This window comes from Melanotaenia boesemani, chromosome 6, assembly GCF_017639745.1.
Source record: "Melanotaenia boesemani isolate fMelBoe1 chromosome 6, fMelBoe1.pri, whole genome shotgun sequence".
Taxonomy (NCBI): Eukaryota; Metazoa; Chordata; class Actinopteri; order Atheriniformes; family Melanotaeniidae; genus Melanotaenia; species Melanotaenia boesemani.
In genome coordinates, this window is record NC_055687.1 from 34,498,122 (window position 1) to 34,513,429 (window position 15,308).

The 15,308-nt window shown below is 41.2% G+C and overlaps 1 protein-coding gene across 2 annotated transcripts in view; it reads right to left on the bottom strand.

Moving 5' to 3' along the window:
* Window positions 1-13,370, bottom strand: part of wdr26a (WD repeat domain 26a) — a 24,330-nt gene extending 10,960 nt beyond the window's left edge. For both annotated transcript variants that reach the window (XR_006010664.1, XM_041987155.1), the window contains exons 1-8: window positions 12,797-13,370; window positions 5,371-5,470; window positions 5,185-5,241; window positions 3,146-3,282; window positions 1,817-1,914; window positions 1,540-1,696; window positions 1,294-1,432; window positions 1,067-1,207 (exon numbers count right to left, since the gene is read on the bottom strand). Coding sequence is in view for 1 of the 2 variants with exons in the window: in XM_041987155.1 (XP_041843089.1) it covers window positions 1,067-1,207; window positions 1,294-1,432; window positions 1,540-1,696; window positions 1,817-1,914; window positions 3,146-3,282; window positions 5,185-5,241; window positions 5,371-5,470; window positions 12,797-13,065 (1,098 nt within the window). In the remaining variant the exon portion in view is untranslated. The remainder of the gene's footprint in view (window positions 1-1,066; window positions 1,208-1,293; window positions 1,433-1,539; window positions 1,697-1,816; window positions 1,915-3,145; window positions 3,283-5,184; window positions 5,242-5,370; window positions 5,471-12,796) is intronic.
* Between the last annotated feature and the right edge of the window lie 1,938 nt (window positions 13,371-15,308).

Below are 15,308 nucleotides of genomic sequence, written 5' to 3' on the forward strand. Positions count from 1 at the left end.
GACTTTTCCATCAACAGGGAAGCAAAGCTGCCGTGTTACTTAACTGCTGTTGGGCAGAAACCTTTTATTTCTATATTTCATATTTTTTCATGAATTGATGCCCTACTTCATCATACAAAAATGTCACACAAGAAAATAGCAGATCTATAAGTTCATCATATAGCACCACATTGTGAGCTTGTTGTTTGGTTATTTTCAACAATAATTACAAAATCAAAAGGAACGTTTTTAGACTTAAAAGGTTTCCCAACCAACAGCAAATACTGTAATCAATTACTCCAAAAAAGCAGAAAGAGCAACAACATCCTTACTTCGGTAACTGTGGCTTTATTTCTGATAACTTTCTGAAGTGTAAAACTCCACCCTGAACATACACATGTCCAAAATATGAGCAAAGGATGAGAAACACATGCTCAACTTGACCTGGTCTGCCAGTGAAATTATGATGGATTATAGTTAAAATATGTCCATATATCGTTTTATTGCTTCCACCAAACCCCTTCGTTGATACTGCCATCATGATTCATCTATGAATGAATGAACTGCTTGTCTGTGTGTGCGCTCCATGTCTGGTGGTGGGCGTGGCCAAGGGGTAGCAGCATTGCTGGCTGACAGATTGTGCTCACAATATGCAGAAATGTCGTGTTTTTAATGTCGGACAATCAGCCCTGAACATTTTCGTCTCATCAACGAAATCTCACAAACGTCTCGTCATGTTTTAGTCATCAGAGAGACATTTTTAGCTCGTCACCGTCTCGTTATCGTCATGAAAAAAAGGTTCGTCAACAAAATAAATTCGTCATCATTGAAGAAAACAACACTGACTGCAGTGAAACAATTTCACTTTTTGCCCTTTAACTATTCATGAAAAAAATCTCCTTGTTTTTATAACACACACTTCTGATGAGATTGAACAGTTCAGGATGGTGTCTGCTACTTCATGATGTTTCAGGTCTGACCTGACTGGAGCTGACAGCTCTGGGAGGTGATTTTATTTCAGTATTTCTTTTAAAACTCAAAAAAATAAGATCAGACAGGGAGGAAGCGTCTGTGGGACATGGCCTACCTGTACGTTCCACAGCCACAGCTCAGAGCAGTCATCAGGACCACAGGCTATCAGGTAGGTATCATCAGGACTCCAGGCCAGGTAGGAGACACCGTAGGCATGCCCCTCCAGAGTCTTCATCAGTTTCAGCTGCTGAGTTTCCTGTTAGCCAGCAAAGTCACAAATCAATCATCTTAACCATTCAAATTCCTATCTCACATTCTCTGGATCACTAAATGCCTGGTTACCATGTCAACCTGCCACACAATGACTGTGGTGTCTTTGGACCCAGTTGCCAGTTTTGTGCCGTCGTTGGAGAACTTGCAGAACCAGACTTCGTTGCAGTGTTCAGTGAGAATCTGCTGAGTGTAGCACGGGAACTGTTTCCTACATTTAAGGGTCAAACACAGTCGGCAAAAAAATGTTTCATCACAAACAGAACCAGTTTCCCTCAGTCGGAAACAGCAGTCATAAATGTGAGCTGGGGTTCTGACCGGCTGCAGGCGTGGTCCAGAAGCAGAGACATGGAGTCCAGTCCACTGTCCAGTTTGGTGTTGTGATAAAGGCAGCGCTCTCTCTGCAGCTCCACCGCCTGCTTCAGCAGAGTCTGTAGGCGGCGAGGAGGCAGCATAACCGATGGAGGCAGGTATGCTGCGCACAAAACAAACCGGTTCAGTTCTAATGCTGTGTGTGAAACAAAAACCCCAATAAATCCACACATCATCACTCCTCTCATCTCCACTCATGTTGCTGATGTCAGACTGAACTCACTCTGCAGTTTGTCCAGCAGCTTCGTCCGGGAGGCCATGCCTTTACCTTCCCACTCAGCTTTGGCTCTCAGGTCCTCTGCATGGCTGCACATCAGGTACCTTCAGAAGGCATCACAAAGTTAGTTTTTCTTAAGCTACGACCAGAAAAACCAACATAACCTCTTCTTGATATTTTTTCTGCCTACTGTCGGAAACAACGTACCCAAAATAAATGAAGTACATCTTCAGAATGTTTCATTTGAGGTCTACAACAGGAGTTTCAAACATACAGCACATGGCCCAAAAACCGCCCACCAGATGGTCCAATCTGGCCCGCTGGACGATTTAGTTAAATATAAAATAACATGGACGACATTAACTGCAATTATTTAATAAAAGTAACTGTAATTCCTAATTTGTCCACTTGAGGTTGAATTTCTTTGTGGCAAGGCAAGTTTATTTTGATCAAACATTTAATCTACAAGACAATTAAAAACGCTTTAGATAAAACATTAAACACATTATAGCAAGATGCAGAAAAATCCTTAAAAGTACATAAAAGAAAATAAAGAGAAAATCATATTAAGACATAATTAAAAGGCTGTGCAAAAATCATTATCAAACCATACAAAGTAACTACTGCTGGGCAAGTAGTTATTTTGGCTGCGCATGAAATTTTGCCAATTAATCACATTGTTATGAACAAAATGTGTTTTTTCTTTAAAAGTACTGCCATATGAAGTAAAAGCAGCAGCTCCTGGTTTAAAGGCACTAAAGTAGTTCTCGTGAATCTCATATTTAAAAGTTATGAAATAACATCAAATATTTATGGCAAAAGGGATGAAAATGAAGGATTTACTAATTTAAAAGGTAGCAAGTCAGCGGGATTCATTTCAAAGCTGTGTGAAGCTGCCTCCTAACCAGAAACCGACAGATACAGCCGGCAAAAGCCCTGCAGAAGATTTATTCCTGTTTCCAGCGTGTTTGTTTCTAAATTACGGTGAGGCCATCAGAGGTGGTATGAGGTGTATAAAGTCATTACTTTATTACTCTATAACTGCAGGTACAAAAATGCTAACAGATGCATTAAAACATGATAAATACCCTGTTATGGTACTTTAGTAACAGATTAACAAAAATCTGTGATTAATATGCAATTAATCAAAAACATTTTCAGGACACTAATGTGTTTAATTGCAGTTAAATATCTGGAATAACTGACAGTCCTAATGTATTTAAAAATTAACATTTAGAAAGAAATGATAGATTTTTTTATTTTTTACATAACTTGACCATTTTTTATGTCCAGGTGTGACTGTGTGACATTTCCTCTCTGTTCTGGTGAACTGACCCACTCAGAATGTGGATTCTCTCGGTGTTATATTTCAGAGGTGTGAGCTCAGCTCTGAGGACCTGCAGAGCCTCCAAGACCTTCCCATCCTCCAGATGTTCCAGGTACTTCTGCTGCAACAGCAAGAACTTCATGCGCTGCATGTGAACGAGAAGACAAGGAAAAACAAAACATCACAACATTCTCATCTGTCCAGGTACGACCTGCAGCATCTGCACAAAATAACACACTACTATCGGATCTGGAAGGCGGATAAAGACGTTCTGAAAATGACTGTTACCGTGACATTTAGGAGAGATGTCATCTTTTTGTCTCTGCAGCAACATCTTTTTTTGGCCCATGTTCTAGTTTGTAAATGGGATGTTTCCTGCGATAAAGACCTAACCTATGAGCTTCAGCCTTCAGTTTAGAACCTGGAGCTCGTCTGTTGTGGATCTGAAGTTGTGTTTAGTATCACTACTCTGCTGTAGAAGCCACCCTCTTGTCATATTAGCCTGAACTTTACCAGAAACCCTGACTGGCCAGCATATCACTGTGCCAAGCACCAATTCAAATAAAAGGAGCATTTCAACATACTAACAATAATAATAATAAAAAAAAACTTTTTAAACACTAAACAGTTGTCTTGAAACAAAATGTCTTTTATAAAACGAACAGCACACCCAGCGCACCAACGGGATTTGTTAGAGAAAAGCATTGAGGTACTGTCCCAAATGACTCAGAGACATTCAGTTGCACTGATCAATGCTCAAATTGTGACAAAAAACTCATTTCCAACAAAGCTAGCCTCTGTGTAAATTAAAAAAAGAACAGAATTCAATTTTTTCCAGATCTCTTCAACTCGCATTTTACTCCCAGTAAAACATAAACAACATATCAGATGTTTCAACTGGGACATTTTACCATTTCATGGAAAATATGAGCTGATAGTGAATCTGATGGCAGCAACACGTCTGTAAAAAGTAGTTCCAGGGTGGTGTTCAGCACGGTGTAGCATCTCTTCTTCTAACATCTGTCTGTAAACATCTGGGAAGTGAGGAGACCAGTTGCTGAAGTTTTAGGAGAGGAATGTTGTCCCATTCTGGTCTGATGCAGGATTCTAGCTGCTTTACAATTCTGGACCTTGGTTGCTGGATTCCTGCTTCCATGATGCTCCAGATGTTGTGTACTGGTGAAAGGTCTGGACTGCAGGCAGGCCAGTTCAGCAGCTGGACTCTTCTCCTGTGAAGCCATGCTGCTGTGATGGATGCAGGATGTGGTTCAGCATCGTCTTGATGAAACCTGCAAGGTCTTCCCTGAAAGAGACGTTGTCTGGATGGGAGCAGATGTTGCTCTAAAACCTCCATGTACTTTTCAGCATTGATGGAGCTTCACAGATGTGGAAGCTGCCCACGCCATAGACACTAATGCAGCCCCATCCCATCAGAGATGCAGCTTTTCACCTGTCCACTGATAACAAGCTGGATGCTCCCTCTCCTCTTGCAGGACATGCTGTCCATGCTTTCCAGAAAGCATTTCACATTTTATCCACAGAACAGTTTTCCACTTTACCTCAGACCATTTTAAATAAGCTTTGGTCCAGAGACAACGGCGGTGTTTCTGCATCCTGTTCACATCTGGTTTCTTCTTAGATGACTTAACCTGCATTTGTGGATTTTAGGGTCAACTGTGTTCACAGTGATTTCCGGAAGTCATCCAGAATCCATGCCGTGATTTCCAGTAGAGAATCATGTCTGACTGACGACCCCAAGATCGCCAGCTTCTAGTTTGACCTTCAGCCTTGTCCCATGCACACAGTGATTCCTCCAGATTCTCTGAACCTTTAGGTGATTAATATACGCTGTAGATGGTGGGATCGTCAAAGTCTTTACAATTTTAAGTTGAGGAAAATTTTTTCTGAAATTGTTCCACAATTTTTAGACCAAGTTTGTCTCAGATTGGTGAACCTCTGTCCATCTTTCCATCTGAGAGACTTTACCGCTCTGAAATGCTCTTTTTATACCCAGTCATGTTACTGACCTGTTTTCTGCTGAACTTACCACTGTTGCACTGGGAGCATGCATTAATGCCTTCAGTTCATTCAGATCACTCTCAGCCTGTGAAATAAGAGAAAAAAACGAGAATATAAAAAAATGTACATTTCTGCTTAATGAAATCTATACAATAGGATCAGCTCACATATTCCAGGTATAATCAGAGAACAGGTACTTCAATCTTGGTCCTACCTTATCCCACTCTCCTTCAATGACATGATTTCTGAACTTGGTGGCCGACGGGTGCTCCAGGCGGCATCCAGACTCCTGCATCAGCAGCTCCACTGTTTGACTGCAATAATAATAAAAAAGAGTCAGGCAAAAGTTAAATGGAACTGCCATTAATATGACCTGTATTACATTAAAATTACTTTTACTAATATAGAATGAAAATGTCTCAGAGAAAAAACTTCCACTAGTAGTTATGAACCTTCAGTTATCAGATCCTCTCCGTAGAGGCAGCTCCCAGTTTGGCTTCAGGAACCGGACACCCTCTCTACCTCTCAGATCAGCCTTCAAACTTTCCTTTCTGATAAATCTTATGGTAGGTCCGGCTTGGTGACCCTTAAGGCTAATTTATGTTCCCTTTACATAGATAAAGTATGTCAGTTTCAATGGTCACTGGCCTTTAACTTCCATGCATCCCTTGCGTTGGCATCATAGTTAGGCAATACATCCACCAGAGGGCAGTGCAGAGTTCAGAGTTCACTGAGTTCTGACATCAGTTTCAGACAATGAACACGGTGACCATGGAGGAGATCGTGATAATGTTGATTTTCAGAAAGAGACATAAAAAGAGGCAGCACAGTAGATGGTGGTGGTCTGTGAAGGCATTTAATACATCACGGGACTCTGGTCCCAGGGATGCTTGGCTGGAGCATCGGGGTGGTTGTTAAACCATATTGGGTGGCTGTCCAGGGGGTCTTGGTCCTGTTGGTGTCAGGCAGGGCCAATGGCTGGGGAAACTGGGTTGTCCTCACTGCCCACTCAGAGGCAGGCCCAGGGCCCGCCTCTGAGTGGGCAGCATCCTGTGGGGCCAGTGGCTGTCTTCCTTGGCTTCCTGGGACCTATGCTTTAAGGCCATAAGGTGCTCTGGCTGGGGCCTTTCCTCTGCAGTCTTCTGAGCAGAGTGTGGTCATCCCGGTGGTGGGCTGGCTGGGTTTTGTGCTCTGGGGTGGCAGCTGGTCTCCCAGGTTGTAGGGGCCCCTGGTCTGCCTCTATCTATGGCAGGGGCCCGGTGACATTTGCATGATCAAGTTCAACGTCTTTATTGTCATTATGCATGTATAATGAGGTTTGAGGGGGCCAACTCCTTAAAGTGCAGACAACATACTCTAAAATAAACAATAATCAGTATAAAATTAGTATGGAAAAAAAGCAGTTTAAAATCACAGTATCGAAGAGGACACCATACAGTGAAGGAGTATTATTTACTATAAATATACTGCTCAACAGTTAGGGCAGGGACGCCCCCAAGTGGTGGCCAGTGCCACCCTGAACAAAAAGCTGGCCACCCCTGAAAATATGATTTTGTTTATATTTGAATGTCAAAATATTCCAAACAATAATAAAAAAAGAGAGAAATAAAAAGTATTTTAATCAGGCATGCAGATGGCACCTCACAGGGTCCTACTGAAAGGTCCTTAGAGCGAGGACACCAAAGCGGGAAGATCAAAGAGCAATGTTGCCACTGGTAATAGAATGGACTCTAACAATCAGCTCTACAACAGGCTTGTCAGTAAGTTTATGATAAAACCACAAGTACTTCAGTTTCATGGTTTTCTGCCAACTGTTGGTGGGGTTTAAATAATTACAGGGACGATGGCTAGCGCTAACATGGATGCAGATGACCTGGAATGAATGGCAATATAGTTACCGTTACATGCGCTAATGCTACGAAGCTAACATTAGCCAATGTTCATAAAATCAAGCCATTCATAAGTTAACGTTTGCACAGGTTAGCTAGTTAATAACATTATTAACCGTATCTACGTTAGATGGAGAACATTTCTAACAACCCTGTGAACTTGTCTTTAATGCTAGCTAACGTTAGCTGGCTAAATTCCACTGCCCAGGGAGCTAACATTATATAAAAGTTGCTATAAAGTCAAAGTGAATTCACTTTTTCTCTGATAACGCCGCTTGAAAACTCTGCCTATGCACATTGGAGACTTCCATTGGAAAATGTAATAATTTTACATAATTTACAATAATTAATAATTTAATTAGTCACTGTGTGCTAACATTATGTCATTTTGCAAACAATGAAGAGAAAGTCTTCCAAAGATATTGCCACCTTCAGACAGATACAAGATAGCAGCACAGGGCAAATGCTAGGCAGCCAGAGAAAGAATCAGTGACAAACAATGGCACTGTGGCTACAGCTGAAGGCAACTTAAGTCAACTGCAAATGTTTCCCTGACTTCTATGGAAGTCAGTTGTACTAGATTTATTTCTCAAAACAAGTGTATGGAGTGTAATATTATCAGTCCTTGTGCTTCTTCCATAACTGTTATTTGTTTATTACTCCAGCTTTAGCTATAGTGTAATGTTGAGAATGTAGTGCCATGTTGAGATGAATTTCTCCTCTGGGGATAAATAGTAATAGTTAAAAAGGATATCCTGATGTTGTAATCTGGGGGCTGTAGTAACACTCAGTCAGAAACTAAGTCATCTTATACCAACAGCAGGCTCTGTTTATCTGCATATGATGATCAATCAAAGTCATTTGATGATGCATATCTTTTACAGTAGAGGGCTCAGAACAGCTGGATCCAGACCAGACCAGGCCTCCAGGTAGTGGACCTGCTCATGGACCAGCAGGTGAGGATGATGTTTTCCTGATGGTAGAAAGAAGGTCCTCTCATTACATTTAATGACTGCTTTCCTCTGTCATTCTAGACGCGTCCCAGTCACGAGCAAATGGACCAAAACAGCAATATCTAAAGGTTTACCCTCGGACCTTGTACAACCACAAGAGACAGGGCTTCAACTACAAGTGGTTCTCCATTCATAAGTGGTTAAAGTATAATCTTAATTTCCATGTTTAGTGCTTGTTGGTCATGCAGATCTCTGAGTGACAGAGTGAATCTTTGCACTCTACCATTTTGCCCCTGTAATTTTATCTTTGGTCACAAATATTAATGAACTATGAGAATGTAAATAAGTGCAAATTGATAATAAATATACATTTTAATGGGAGAGAAGAGTCAGTGTGCTGATGTTCACTGAGGTTGTTTGACTAGATCAACACTGTAGTCATCATATACATTGACAGGAACAAGTCCTACTTAATGTTCACATATGCCCAAAATGTCCCTCCCAAAATATTTCTGGAAACATATCTGTTTTGGAAGCACACAATATCCAGAATACTTGAATTATTTTTGCGATCAGGAAGCCTTTGTCTAAATCCAACAATCCAATATTAAGGCCCCTGAAGTTAAATTTCAGTTTTTGGTTTTGTAGAATTACGGCTATTACGAGGGGCAAAGTTTTAAGATTTTGCTCTGATTGCACCAGATTAATGCATTTTAATCTACAATGTTCAACTTTTTCTCCTCGGGGGGCATGCCCCCAGATCCCCTGAATTTGGTCCCTCACCCACGCAACCAATGCTGTAATCATGGATATAGCCTTCTCTAGATAATGGCAGATAATTTCATTTTGTCTGTTTTTCTAGGAACACTTCTGATCAGGAGTTCTTCTGGGCCATAAGCTCAAACTGACCCAATTCATGTTTTTTGTCCACAGACTACGTGGACTTTTGTAGTTATGCATCACTGACTTAACCCTTGGCCACCCTTCTATTTTCTCTGGCCACCCCCTAAAAATCTCTATGGGCATCCCTGAGTTAGGGATAATCAACTTCTGGGTAAAATTTACAGAAAATGCAAAAAGTTGATGCTGCGCTGATATTTTATAATGAATGTAGGACATGTAAGTGGAATCGTGTAACGTAATTGATCTGATGATGTCAAAATGTGAACAGTTTGAGGAAGAGGACTGTTTTATACAAACTGTCTTGGAAGCAGAACATTAAGTTGTCCATTCATGGTTCAGACGCAGGTTGTTTTTTTTTTTGTTTTGTTTTTTTTTTTTTGCTGCACCTTGTTGGTTGTCCAATAAATACTAAAACACACTGACAAGTTGTATATGTGCATTTAAAAGTTTAGAGAATGTCAAATCAAGTTCACCTTTAAAAGTTTGAATGTATTTTAGGTACGTTCTTTCATCATACAAAAAGCTGAATATACCTAACTTTTTTTGAGTAGTGTATATATATATATATATAAAAAAAAGAGACAGAAATAGATCTGGGAAATGAACTGTTTTAAAACCTGTTTGTTCTGGCTTTAATGCACCTGAGGTGCCTACCAGAGGGCAACAGGTCAAACATGTAGTGGCCAGGACGTGACCTGTCCTTGATGATGTTACGTGCTTTAATGAGGCAGCGGGTGGTGTAAATGTCCACTGGAAGGGGAAAAGGCAGACAACAGTTTCCTGGGCAGTTTTAATGACCCTGTGACGCCTCTTCCTGTCTGCCTCAGAGCAGCTGCCGTACCACACTGTGATGCAGTACGTCATCAGGCTCTTGATGGATGAGTGGTAGAAGGGCAGCAGCACATCGGTGCTCAGGCTGTTCTTGACACGAATCACTGAACACTATTCATTCCTTATTTTGCCCCCCCAGGAGGACATCCAATGATGCACTGGGCTCCTCTCTGTTCCCCTTTACTCTCCATGTAGAAATTTCTGATGTTGTCAATAATTTACGTTTATCTTGTCTTCTTCTTTCTCAGCAGGTATCCCTGGTCCTCCTTCCTGGTCTGATGAAGGCTTTCCTTCCTGGTTCTGGATCTGAAAGGAAGTTTTCTTTCCTGGTCCTGATGGCGGCTTCCCTTCCTGGTTCTGGTCCTAATGGAGGTTTTCCTTCCTGGTTCTGGTCCTAATGGAGGTTTTCCTTCCTGGTTCTGGGCCTGATGGAGGTTTTCCTCGCTGATGTCTCCTTGTGCAGCATAGGGTGGAGGATTGAGTCAAAAGCTGTGTCCTCATTCAGGATCTGCATCATAGACTGTATATAGAAGACGAACGGAGCCTCCGTGACGTCACCCATAAGTTGCTGAAGAGCTAAATTAAAGCTCATTGGGCGGATCCCACTGTCGCCATCTTGGCAAATCCAAAAATGGCAAAGAAGTGGAGCCGAGAGGGAGACTGTGAAGGTGGGGGTGGATGATTGACATCCATCAAATTCCGAGCTGCCTGTAGCTAAGGCTTGGTTCACATTGCATAATGCTCAATTCTGATTTTTCTTTTGTGAAATCCGATTTTTTTGAGAGTTCGTTCACATTTCTGATAAATGCAACTTGTACGTGATCTCCTGTCTAAACCTTATGCGCACCAAAAGTGTCCCGCATGCATAGAAGACATGACGACGTGACAGTGAGCATGTATGTGACAGCTTTGTGTTTGCAGTAACAGCGGAGGGTTTGTTGCTATTCTAAAGTTGTCCAACGATAGCCAGCACATTTTCAAGGCCTTGTTTTAAGGAGGAGGTTACCAAAGAGGAGAGCCAAATTTTTGGCCATGGCATTTTGTGGAGCAGTGGCAGCAACGTCTGTACAGAGAAATGTGGGTACGGAGTTGCAGCCAGGAGTGGTGGGAGAGTGATGTGAGGCCTTTACAGCGTTTATGAACTATTTTGTATCAATGTGATCAATGTGTATCAATGATGTGTAGGTCGGATTAATGCGACCTGGCCGTTCAGACTGAAGTTGCATGGCAAAAGATCAAATACATATCGAATTTAGGACCACATATCCAAGTGGCCTGGGTTGCATTTGAAATAATCGGATCTGTGTCATTCAGACGGTTATGAAAAGATCAGATCCAGGTCGCATAGGGGAAAAAAATCGGATTTAGGTCACTTCAGCCTGCAGTGTGAACCTAGCCTAAGAGCTAACCCGGAGCTAACAGTAGCTAACGAACGTAGGCGGGCTAAAGCTAAGGCGCGCTGTTAGCCGGCTAATAACAGCGGTTGTGCTACACTCTCTCTTCTTGCCATGGATATTGGATACCTGTCAATCAAAAGGACACGCCCCTAATTATGCCAAATTTCAAGATTAAATCACATCCAAACAGATGAGTTAGAAAAAAATTCAAACTACACACACAGTTGTCATGAAGGTAAACTTGACCTTTTAATCCTAAAATGTTTTTTGTACCAGGCTTTAAACATGTTTATATTTGCTGTGAAGTTGGTCTTTTTAACTTGGGAGTCTACAGGGTTTTGCTCTGTTTTGGAGCCAGCCCCTAGTGGATGAGGGGTGAACTGCAATCCTTTGCACTTCCGCATAGGCGTCACATTTACCGCCAGAGGTTGCTGCTTGGGCCAAACGAAGTGCGGATTTGAAGGGTGTATTTGGAGGGTTCTTCTAATTTTTTGAATTGGGACAGTGCTTGGCGCACCACGATGACGGATCTAGCCGACAAATCCGCACTTTGAAGTGTGCAGACCCTGAATTGAGACACGCCTAAAGAGAAGACTTGGTTCCCATACATACGTCATTAATTTTAGGAATTAGTTTATATGAACTTATCATAAATTTAATTAGAAAACAACGGATCTATTTCCTCTGACGCCGTAGGTCTTTTGAGGCGAATAAGAGTCCGCTTAGTCCTTAAACTTCCTTGTCATCTAGAAGATGGTAGAAAAACTCTTTTATAGATTTGTTGATTTTAAAACTAAACTTTGAACTTGGAAGAATCCAGTGTGTGTGTAGTCCATGACATGTTGTGTAAATGTGAGCACATTTTGTGTGTACTGTTTATGTATTGTTCTGTGTAAACATCTTGCTGATGTGACACAAATTTCAGACATAAAGCTGTATTGTATCGTATCGTATTGTGGATCATAAAATGGATGTGTTTAATTGGATTATAACAGCACTATAATAAATCGGATTGAAGTGAACTGTGTCTGTAAAAGTTACTCAACCCTTTCATTTCCCACTAAGAAAAAAGGCAGAGAAAATGTTTGTTTGTTTTTACAGTCTATCTTTTCTTTTGGACAATAGTAAAAAGAATCAATGTTTTTTTTTTTTTTTTTACAAATAGTCTACATAACAGTTAATAATATAGTAACAATTAGTGAAACATTTAAAACAGTAATGGGATAATAAATTCTTATTTTTGGTATTGCATTCCCAAACCAAGTGGTAGAGATGGCTCACGCAGCTTTGTTTCCATAAATATATAATATGATTTATCATAGCTAATGAAGATGTGCTTTTCTCAAACTCTAGAGGGGGAAGTTTAAGGACTCCGTCTGGAATTGGTGCTGTATAAATCAAGTTTAAACGAATTATGAGCTGCAGTTCACCATTAACAGCAGGCAGGTATTTTTCACATCTTTCTGTTCGTTCGTCCCAAAGTGTCAGCCTGTCAAATGAGCTCCAGCCTGCGGAGGAAAGTCTGACTCTGGTTGCATCCAATATCTCTGAGTGAGGGTTACAGTTTAGTTGAGCCAATAAACAATCAGGACTCAGGATTATTCTAGACCAGAGGTCATTCTCCCGTTTGACGGACAGAACATGACTTCCGGTTCGGACTGACTTACTTGAGACCCAGATCGTGTAGATGTTGTCCTATGAGTCTGATGACATCCTCCTCGGACTGTGACAGTCGTTTCTTCTTCTTGACTCCGGAGTTTGGATCAGAGCTGTGGTTGTTGTTGGACTGGGCCGCCGCACCGCTGCTGTTGTTATTGTTGACGGACAGAAAGCCGTTGGAGTGAGCAGCACCTGCAGAGGACGACTCACCGTTCTGGGCTCCGTTTCGGTAGGACATATCAGAGTCCCGCGCCTGTCCTGCCCCGTTAGCCTGCATATTTGGGCAGTTTATTCGGCTGACACGATGTTTCGATGAAGGGCTAAAAGGATAAACCACCACTTGAACAGGCCCACTGACCCAGATGCAGCCCCGGACTGCCCTGCGGCCGAGTCTCCGTGGCTGTTCCGTGGCCTTAGCCGCGAAGATTACCCCGTTTTCAGCTCAGAGGACACAAAAAGGAAGGCCGGGGTTATGTGGACGGTCGCATCTTGGCTATTAATGGTGGTTGTTAACCCTGTTCAGAGCGCTGAGTAACGCTTGTTATTGTTGCTCTCAGACAGATGCAGCTCTGTTACGGCTAAACGCGGTGACGTCAGCGGAAATTCCTCCACGTCTTATTATGCCGGTGTACCGTTGAAAAAAGATCCTCAGCCAAATAGAGCCGCTTCCGCGGGAGCGCGCGCCAGCAGAAGAGAGAGAGAGAGAGAGAGAACGTTATCAAGGATTAAGTAAATCTCATCTCATTTTTAGATGGATCAAAGAGTGGCAGGTCTTGTAAATCATTGGTAGGGAAAAGAATGTCTAGTGCATAATCAGAAATTAAAAGAATGGAATAAAAAAATGAGGAAAAAAAAACTTTATTGATCCCAGATGGCAATTGCAGTTTTTTTTAAGGAAATAATAATATTTCCTCAGAGGAGACCAGACACCCCTCTGCATTGATCCTGAAGGAACAACTGCCTTTCACTTCAGGCTCCACAGAACTGCAGCTTTGCTCTAATCCAGGCCTTCCAGAGGACAAAACCTGGTAACTTCAGCTTACTCTCCAAAACCTCCATATCAGCCTGCCAGAAGCCGACGATCTTTAGAGATGAGGAAACCAAAACTTTGTGAAGCACTGTTGATGACCTTTGACACATTTGCAGTGAAATTGACTCCCTGCTTTGAAGCATCTGATCCAGTCAAACAGCCACGTGCTTGCTCTGAAGTGCTCTTGCAATGCATTTGAGGGGAAGCATTGACAGGACTTCACTATGTCATAGCTGTCATGGGCCGCCCTGTCTCATCTTTAACTCAGTGTTTAATAAAAGAAATCTTCTAAACCCTGTCTTACTGTTTTAATCTTTACACTTAATTAATTTTATCAAAATCAACTGACAAACGAGGCTGTTCGTTTATTTTGATTTTATAGTCATTTTTTAAGGAAACATCAGATTATGGTGGAACTTAATTCAAAGCAATCTGTAATAACAGACACTTTGTGTATGTAAGTGTTTTTATAGGGAAAAGTAGAAGAAGAGGGTGCCCATGCAGCTGAGACAGTTACTCTTCAAAGCCCCATGAAGCAGCTCGATATCTGTCTGATGTATGGCCTCGGTTGAGGAGATAATGTGATGTTTGCCATGCTGAAGCAACATGTTAAAACAGAGCTCACAACACTTCTGCGGTTAGCAGAACCCAGAACCTGCAGGAGATTCCTCCTTAAACATGCATTTGAAGCAGGTGCCTCAAAATTAATGTCTAACTTCAATAATTTTATTGAATATCAATAATTGTCCATGGACACTAATCAGTAATGACTAAGAACTAGACTAGCTTCTACTAAACTCCAACAGTGAATCAGTGAACAGAATAAAACTGATTAATAATAATATAATTTGTTATATAGAAATGACAAATGTGGAATAGTTTCCACAGACTGCGGTAATAACAGAGACTTTCTTCAAGTCTTTTTTAATGAACTCATCAAATCCACTGTGAAGGAAGAGGGTACTAAATGAAATTCTTAAAGCTTAAAACATGGTTTGGGAAAAACTCTTAACACCTTAATGTCTGAATTTATTTTCACTTTTAAAACAGATAAAGAATACAAGGAAAACAATCAGGAAAAAAGAAAAAGACTGAGACAAAATAAAGTCAAATTTAATATGAAATAAATTAAAAATTAATGAATAATAATAAATAAACAGTATAGAAATAAATACATAAATAAAAGTGACTAAAAGCAAATAAATTTATAAAACAGAATGACTAGATATAAGGATATATATTGAATGCCAGAAGTGGTTTGATGCAAATTTGTGAAACCAGACTTTAAAGGGTTAAGTTCAGAACACCTGTTTAAATTCATCTCCAAAAGCTGTGAAGAGAAGTCAAAGTCTTTTTAACAAGAACCACTGCGAGTCCAGCTGGTGTGGGCGGTTCACGTGGACTCCCTCGAGGAGCTGGAGGCCAGTGTCATTGCTGCTGAACAAGGTCTCATAAACGTGCGAACTCAAAATATTCAGCAGCCTCAGGTC